The sequence below is a fragment of the Poecilia reticulata genome, linkage group LG19 (genome assembly GCF_000633615.1).
Source record: "Poecilia reticulata strain Guanapo linkage group LG19, Guppy_female_1.0+MT, whole genome shotgun sequence".
Taxonomy (NCBI): Eukaryota; Metazoa; Chordata; class Actinopteri; order Cyprinodontiformes; family Poeciliidae; genus Poecilia; species Poecilia reticulata.
This window is the reverse complement of record NC_024349.1, coordinates 916,373-925,157: the sequence shown is the minus strand read 5'-3', so window position 1 is coordinate 925,157 and position 8,785 is coordinate 916,373. Positions and strand designations below refer to the sequence as shown.

Genomic DNA, 8,785 nt, shown 5'->3' with positions numbered 1-8,785 from the left:
ACCAGTATAACCAGTGGCTACCAGTATAACCAGTGGCTACCAGTATAACCATTGGTTACCAGTGTAACCAGTATAACCAATGGCTACCAGTGTAAAAAGTGGCTACCAGTGTAACCAGTATAACCTTGTATTTGTATTTTGTGTGCTTCACCATTAAAACCATCATCATTCTGTCACTTCAACCTGGATCCACTGTGTCGACCTCACCACTCCAGAACCAAAAATTACGGCACACACACACACACACACACACACACACACACACACACACACACACACACACACACACACACACACACACACACACACACAGTGAATTGCTGTGATAACATGAAAGTGCGTTTTGGATGAGACTAGTTCCTGGAATCCGTCTTTCTTCCATGTTTGTTTGGTTGGAGGTAAAATCTCTCCGACTCGTTAACGTTTTTATTGCTGATGTTAAACGGATCCAGGTGTGAGAGTCTCTAATGGGAACCAGAACCGCCGATCCGAACCCAAGATGCCGGCCTGTTCCCGACGTTTCCTCCTGCTGAACCTAAACAACAAATTCACGACTAAAACCTGAAAATTACACACAAACTTCACCGTCGTGCATCTTTTTTTATTCCTCTTGATAAAATGCAATGGAAAATCTCCAGTTAGGTCTGATTATTGTGATTGTACAGAAGGGATTAGGCGACTATTAACAATTATTCTGATTTCTTAAATTAGAATTATAACTTTAATCCCAGAATTATTTCTCAAAATGTAGATTTTTTTTCTTCCTCATAATTCGGAGATAAAAGTCAGATTTCTTTTCTTTTTGGCTCTTTTAATCCTTTTCTTTATGATTTCTAATCTCCTGGATTCTCTTTCATCTCCGTCTCCTGATAATCCGGCCAGCCGTTTAAATCTGATCTTCACGTTAAAGCTGCAGACATGAAATTATGATCAATATTTTCTTTCTGAGCCACATGAGGCCTTTAAAACCCTGCAGCTCATCCCTGCTGCTAAATCAAAGGTTCTTTGCTGATTCTTGTTTTCGTAATAATCTGTAATCTCTAATCCCTCTCAGGTCGCAGGATGCCACTGATCTTCTACATGAGGATCTGGTGCAGGTGAGAGAAACGTGACTTTATCGCTGGTTGAGTACTTTGGACTCACAACGTGGAGATTTTCACGGAGACCTAACAAACCAGCACCCTCTCTGAGTCTGCTTGTTTCTCACCGTGGTGGAAAACCATCATTTGAAATACAAAAATATAATTATAATTTAATTAATGCATTAATTCTTCCCATTGTATCCGATTTAGTTCTGCATTTGGAAGTGACAGATCGGATTTTGTGAACGCAGCATAAATAACGGGCCTGCCTGGGTCTGCGAGCCGAAACACAGCAGGAGGTGTAAAAACTCTCCTTCATTTGGCTCAGGCACAAACAAAGCTGATTATCATGCTGTGGATCCCGGGGGATTGTTTGGAGGGGAAACAACCTGGAGACATGTAGTAATCAGAGGAGTGATCCATCTGTCACGTCTGGCTGTGAACTTCCTGCTCCAGCTGTCGCTGCTACATGTAGCACAGGGTTCGGGGCTCCGTCCCTTCAATCAAAGACTCACCAAAATGCTTTTCCTAAACAGACTTCCTCTAAAGATGCTCACTGCCATCAGGACAGCAGCAGGTGGAGGAAACGCTGCAGATCCACAGGCATCGTCCATATATGGTCTCACTTCCTCTTTTAGCAGAGCTGTGGCTTTAACAGGCCAATTTCAAATCTGTCAGACGGGATTTATTCAGTTTCATTCTCTTCATATTTGCAGGTTTATGGCTCTGAAAACTTGTAGCAAGTTTGGTAATTAATTGATTGCATTTTAATAAATAAATTAGCAACATTTTCAATTCAAAATCTCCTTTTGCTGTTAAATTATTGAATAAATACAGATATGATCTGAACATCAGACATATTCTTCAACCATCAGATTGCAGCAAAGTTCTGCTACATGTTAGCGTTGAGATGCTATCTTAGGCTAGCATAGCTTCACTGATAGGCTAACTGCTGTTAGCACAACTTGAACACAACAATCGTCTTTTCCAGTGTCCAATCAGATCGTTTAGAAACAGAAATTACCCCCAGTGGGACCAGAGAAGATGCTCCGTCCTCCATCGCTGTTAGCGGGACTAGCTTGTGCGTCAAATTTTACGGCCGTACCAGAAACAGCACAAAGGTTCCATTTCAGGACATTTACATATAATTTTATGTTATAATCTGTAATAAATGAATCTGCCCTGTAACCATCTTTGTTTCCTGCCGGTAGTTTTCTGTCTGGTCACGCTGCGGTGTTTCTCCGGTTGAATGCAGGTGGAGCAGCGGGTGGAGCCGGCCAAGAAGGCGGCGCAGGTCCTCCATAAGAAGCTGCTGGCCTGCATGCAGAGTCCTGTAGGACTGGAGGCCGAAAGGAGAATGGTAGCCGTCAGTTTTCACACGTGTCTGAACGAGTTTCATGGATTTCTGGGACAAAACGACGTTTCTTTCTCTGTTTCTGCAGAAGAAACTTCCTCTGATGCTGCTGTCCATCAGCATGGCGGAGAGCCTGAAGGACTTTGATGCTCAGTCCTCCATCAGGTGACGGTTTCCCCCAGAAAACCTGCTCAGTCGGTGCGCCGTGTATTACAGGGTGTTCAGTAGACAGGAAATGTAAAAATATTACTGGGAAATTACAGGAAAACATCTCCAGTGAAACTATTTAAACCCACAGCTAGTCTTAAAAACAACAAATCAAACAATACAATTAAAATGAATATCAATTATTTGCACTTCTGTTTAATCCAAACCAAGTCAGTGGCTCCATCGGCCCCCCAGGGCTTCATGGGCCATAACTGCTAATATTTTAACACAAACCACAGATGTAACATTTGGTTTCATAATGGTTTCAACATAAATTAAAATATTTAAATTATTTTACATTTAAATTTACGAGTTTAAAGATCTGGCAAGTTTACTTTGTAAAAGTTCAAAGAACAATATTCAGTTAGATTGTTTTGTTACCATAGCAACAATCTGATGCTGAGTTTAATCTTTGAGTTTGAGCTGTTTGTTCAGAAATACAAATTAATAAACTGCAATTATAACCGATTGTTTTTAGGTTGAACAGTTAATCTCCTCCCTCTCTCCCAGATTAAATCCAACACAGAAGCTGTTAGAGGTGCTGATGGGGCCCCTAAGTCAGATTCTGTTCCAATCAGGAACACAAACAGCGCAGACAGCGCCACACGCTGGGCAGCGTGTAGAGATGTAAACGCCACACATAATTCTTTGTTCACAAAGATGAATCATTCTCAGCGTTCCTCTGAAAGCGACTACAAGTTATTCCTGCGGTTCACACAGAGCTGCACAACCAGAGCTAACACGGCGGGTTTAGGCTCCTACCGTGATGTGGAGTTCTCCAAAGAATCATAATTCCTCACAGGGGGTTGAGGTAAATATCCATACAGGTCAACCTGAGTCCAGCTTGAGTAAGAGGAGGCGCGCTGAGGTAAACTTCAGAGATCGAGCAGCGACGGAGGCGCCAGCGCTGTGATTGGTTCGCTCTCCGGATTCAAATGTATCAACTATAAACGTTTAGGAATAAATCTGCTCGGCAAGTGAAACGCTAAGAGGAACAGAGACGCGTGCAATCAGCGACTTTTTAAATTATTATTTTCATAAAAACATAAACAAACAATGCTTAGCCTGGCGGGGGGCTAGTAAAGCCTGGCGGGCTGCCAGGCTTATGACACACTGGAGGAAACCCTGCGGTTGATGGTTGGATTCCAGCTTGGAGGCGTTTGGGTTTTAGCTTCTGGATGGAAAAGCAGATGATTCTGCTGTCTGTGGCTCCTAACTTTGACTAAAAAAGTTTTTAAATGCAGATTTAGTTGAGCTTTTAGGAGTTTTTCCATTTTTCCATTGGATAGTTGCGTTGAATTTCCACATCAGATTGGTGCTAAATGTAGCAGTGATATTTATTTAGATCTATTTCTCCCATCAGGCTGGAAACTACATTCAAACATCAACATCCCATAGAAGAAAATGGACCCATCACCTTTTATCTTTATTTAAAAGCATAAAAACAGAAATAAAATTGTTACTATTTAAATATTGCAGATGTCCTATAGTAGATGTTTATCAAAAAGATTTTAAAAAATAGTCTTATTTAAAAAAAATAATGTAATATTTGTGGCTCTAACAGCTTTATTTAGTTAAACTGACACTAAAATGTCTGAATTATAAAAGTTGCTGATCTCAGATTAAGGAAGTAGATTAACTTTTATTTATGTTTTTAACTTAACACAAAATCTCATCGGACCTTCAGGGTAGATTATAATAAATTAAGGCTGCAACTAATGATTAATTTCATTAAAAAATGTCTGCAGATTATTCTTTTAACAAAGAACTTCATCTTTCATAAGAAAATAAACATTTTATTGCCTGTAAGCCAACAACAGCATTCCTTTAGTGAATGTTTGATCATTTGGTCAGATATATGAACATCAACGTCTGACTAGATCAGATATTGGAGATTATTATTGATAAACTGGTGAATAACTGGATGCAAAAGGTGATTAGTAGAATCAGGTGAAGCTAGACGTGACGCCAGCCGAGTTCTGGCAGATCTAAGTTTATTTATTGTCCAGTTGTGGCTCAACTTCTGATCTGAGTGAGTCGTTCTTTCAGTAAATGGCCTTTTCGAGTCTTTATGCTCAATTTAACAATTAATCCATTACTAAACTAGTTGGTGATTGCTTCAGTAATCAGGATTAAGCAAGTTAATTTGAGCCTGCAGTGAATGCTAAGCTCTTGGCGGTGAAAGGTTGCCCCTGTGCTGCGTGTTGCAGGCGAGTGCTGGAGATGTGCTGCTTCATGGAGAAGATGCTGGCCACCATGTTGGCCGACTTCGAGCTGACGGTGGAGAAGGAAGTCCTGGAGCCGCTCAACAAGCTGAGCGAGGTGACGCAGCAGAAGTTCAGCTGCTGAACGACGACATGCAGCTCAGCTTCGCAGCTTCTCCTTTTCACTGATTCACTGACGTCCACAGCAGGCTGAGTTCGGCTGGACGCAGTTTGGACCGTTATGTAGAAAATACAGGGTTGAATTATCAATTAAAGGAGCAGTTTTATGCAAAACCCACTTTCCCTCATGTTTTAATCCTGGGATCCTTTCAAATCCTTTAATCTCCATGGCAACCATTCACCTGTTAAAACGGCTGGGTGGACCTAGCCCCGCCTCCAAGGCTCAGCTCCTCCCCTCTCAGCTCCTCCAGACTAGCCAGCAGCAATTAGCAACCAGCTGCTGAGCTCATTACAGGAGCTGCTGCTCAGAGCAGCGCTGGTAGAAACGTTAAAGGGTTAATAGAGGAGCCATGTTGGGACGACTTCCTGGAGGCGGAGCTTCAGAAACAGCAGGAGCTTCTTAAAGAGACAGAGGCCCAAATTAAAGGAGTTAAATCAGGTCATACTTGATACTTGATGTATAAAGCATTTTTATAGCAACTGAAGGTAACAGCTACTTGATTGTTCTATAAAACTTCTAAATGCCTGGAAAATACATAATACTGCCTCTTTAAATATTTAAATATCTGATATCTGCCTGTATAATAAGTAGATTCAGTAATTTGTTGGACAGCTAGCTGCAGCAGAGTTTTGCGCCTTAAGATGAACATTTTGTCTCTCCAGGAGGATTTACCTGAAATCCTGAGGAACAAGAAGCAGTTTGCGAAGCTCACCACAGACTGGAACAACGCGCGGATCAGGTGAGTCCCGTCTGTCAGCACCTGGACGTGACGCGCCAGGCGCCGGATGTTAGCGTCTGTCTGCGTTTTCACAGGAGCCAGGCGAGCAGCGGGCCGCAGGCCAAGCAGGACGGCCTCAGGGAGGAGGTGGAAGAGGCCTGGAGGAGGCTGGAGAGCATCAAGGTGCCAGCGATTTATCTACCTTCATCAATCTATGCCTGGTTTTGCTGTGCTGTGATTGGGTAACACATATTATGTCACTTCCTGTCGTTGCTGTTTGTGTTTGAGACTCTTATTTAATTTCTCTGTCCTCAAACATTGAGTTATTCTGACTAAACACAGAGACGTTTTTCTACTGCTGCTCTTTGCATTTTGGGAACTTTTCATGTTTCACACGATTTTGTTGGCGCAGTAACGGCTCGTTAGCTGGSSYWRSGCTAGGCTAGGCTAGCGCTAGCCTTTCACACGATTTTGTTGGCGCAGTAACGGCTCGTTAGCTGGGCTAGCGCTAGCTTAGCCTAGCGCTAGCCTAGCACCAGTGGTACTATGGCTGCTCCTTCTGATTCTCCTCCTGTTTCCACGTCTCTGAGTCTTCTCTCTCTGTCTGCGTGTCAACGGTAACTAAAACACGACCGTACCTCTCTCTGGGGTCGGGCATTTATCATATCGATTATCGTTTATCCTGATACATTTCTTGTCATGTTGAGGTTTTATCATCAATAAATTTTAAATAATTATGTGTTGAAGAAAAACTGCCCGTGTTGTCGAGATTCTCCTGTTTCTGTTCAATGAGAGAATCAATAGACATAAATAGATTTTAAAATGAAATCAAATGGAGTTTCTGTGTGGAGTTTAATGAAACAAATCATATGTCTGGTGTCCCAAAGAGCCGGATTTCATATCAATTTGTGTTTTATCATAGTTTTTATACCAGTTCCACAAAATATTGTGAAAAAACTTTAATCCCATGTCGCCCACCTCTCCCTCTGTCTGGTGTTGACCTCTGACCTCTGCAGGACCAGTACTCTGCGGACTTGTACCACTTCGCCACTAAAGAAGATGACTATGCGAACTACTTCATCCGTGTGAGTTGTGGTTCGAACACGCAGCCCTGATGGACTCCGCTCTGCCCGCTCACCTCTACTTTCATCTCCTGCAGTTTCTGGAGCTGCAGGCGGATTATCACAAGACATCCCACCAGTTCCTGGACAGGAACATCAGCGAGCTGAAAGAGAACCACAGCCAGAAAGGTGAGCGCCCGTCACGACCTCTGACCCGGAGTAAACGGGCTTTTAGTTTGATATAAATAACCTTTCAAATACAATAACCATGTTGTTTATTAAAACTAAATAATCAGCAGTGAGGTAGAAAATATAAGTCAACAAGTTCAGCAGAAACTTTAACTCACATGTTGCAGAAATCTAAGAATTTAGTTTCAAAACGCTGATGTCTATTTCTATCGATACAAAATCAATCTGCTGCATTAGGGCCATCGCAGACAGGAAAAATTACATTTCTGCTAAAAACGCTCAGAAAAAAGGAAGGAAAAGTTAAAAAATTGCTAGAAAAATACAGAAATTTTTAGACGAATCTCAGGATTTTTTAGAAAATATCTTAGTTTTAATGGGAAATTATTCTGTTTTCTATCTGCAGTTCCCCAACATGCCAGTCAGACCAGGATTAGTTCATAATACTCAAGTAAAAGTATAAAGTACAGAGCAGTAAAACTTCGCTTACAAGAACCTTTTTCCCCAAAATGCTGCTCAGGTTAGTGGAGCCATTCCTGCCCACCTGTGGATGTCGACAAGCATCAGCTGGTCGTCCTTCATGTCCTTTATGTTTCTTACACTCTGGTCTGCGCAGCAGCAGCATCTTGTCTCCTTCGTGGTCATGTTGCGTTTAAAGGCGGCTCGGGAAAACAAGTTATGACTCATTAACGATGGATTAAACAGTCTGACAAAAGTGTAGGAGCCCCTACTGTATCAAATCGAGATAGGGATAATAGAAAGATGACCACTCTGGTAAAAATATTTAAAAAGTCAGCTTCCAGTCCAGGGCACACGGCCCGTTGGCCGCCAGGCGTTCCGACTTCCTGCCGACGTGTTGTGACTTCCTGTTTGCAGATCCGGCGGCGGGTCTCTCCAGCCTGAAGGTTTACGGCGAGCCGCTGCTGTCTCATCTGAGCCAGAGCGGCAGGGCGATCGCGGCGCCCATCGAGGAGTGCATCCACATGCTGCTGCGGACGGCCATGAGGGAGGAGGTGGGCGGACCGAGCGCCGAGATTTTATCAGACCAGGCGACTCAAACCGGCTCAGAGCGAGGAAATGAAACTGAAATGATCTGCTGCAGAAACAATTATAGAATGCATTTACATTCATCTTCATTTATTCTGATACCCCAAAATAAAAAGCAGAACAACCAGCTGAATAAATGCAGATGCTCTGGTTCGTTTCCTCAGAAATTCGTTATAACAACCAGCTTTTAGCAGAAGGCGTCTCTGCAGAGGGGCTGAATGTGAAATAATCAGTCGTTTGGTTGTAGGGCCTGTTTCGTCTGGCGGCCGCCGCCTCGGTGGTGAAGCGGCTGAAAACCTGCCTGAACCAGGGCGCGGTGGACCACGGCGAGTTCAGCATGGACCCTCACGCCGTCGCAGGTACGCCTCAGCTCACTTCCTCCTCCTCCAGCAGCCGCCTGATGTCACTTCCTGTCATTTACAACATCCTGTGGCCACCAGCAGAGGATAACAAGGAGATGAAACTGTGTCGGCCAATCAGAGCAAAGCAGATTTAACTAATGATGCATTTCTATGATTTTGTTCACAGGAGCCTTGAAGTGTTACCTCCGGGAGCTCCCTGAACCCCTGATGACCTTTGAACTGTACAGTGATTGGTTTACAGCTGCAGGGTGAGCATCGCTTCCTCCACCTCTTCTTATTCCTGCTTTCAGTTTTTATGAGTTTGTTTCTTAAAACCCGCAGAGAAAAAGATCTGAATGTGAAGTTGGAGAAGTTCAGGGAGCTGCTGCAGAAACTACCGCCTG

General features: G+C 43.2%; 1 protein-coding gene across 1 annotated transcript in view; it reads left to right on the top strand.

Moving 5' to 3' along the window:
- The window catches only part of sh3bp1 (SH3-domain binding protein 1), a 26,970-nt gene that overhangs the window by 8,990 nt on the left and 9,195 nt on the right, over window positions 1–8,785 (top strand). Inside the window, exons 2-13 of the mRNA XM_008436271.2 lie at window positions 1,055–1,097; window positions 2,338–2,442; window positions 2,525–2,601; window positions 4,854–4,965; window positions 5,691–5,767; window positions 5,842–5,929; window positions 6,763–6,831; window positions 6,906–6,996; window positions 7,870–8,006; window positions 8,288–8,399; window positions 8,569–8,650; window positions 8,724–8,783. Of these exons, the coding sequence (XP_008434493.1) occupies window positions 1,055–1,097; window positions 2,338–2,442; window positions 2,525–2,601; window positions 4,854–4,965; window positions 5,691–5,767; window positions 5,842–5,929; window positions 6,763–6,831; window positions 6,906–6,996; window positions 7,870–8,006; window positions 8,288–8,399; window positions 8,569–8,650; window positions 8,724–8,783 (1,053 nt within the window). The remainder of the gene's footprint in view (window positions 1–1,054; window positions 1,098–2,337; window positions 2,443–2,524; window positions 2,602–4,853; window positions 4,966–5,690; window positions 5,768–5,841; window positions 5,930–6,762; window positions 6,832–6,905; window positions 6,997–7,869; window positions 8,007–8,287; window positions 8,400–8,568; window positions 8,651–8,723; window positions 8,784–8,785) is intronic.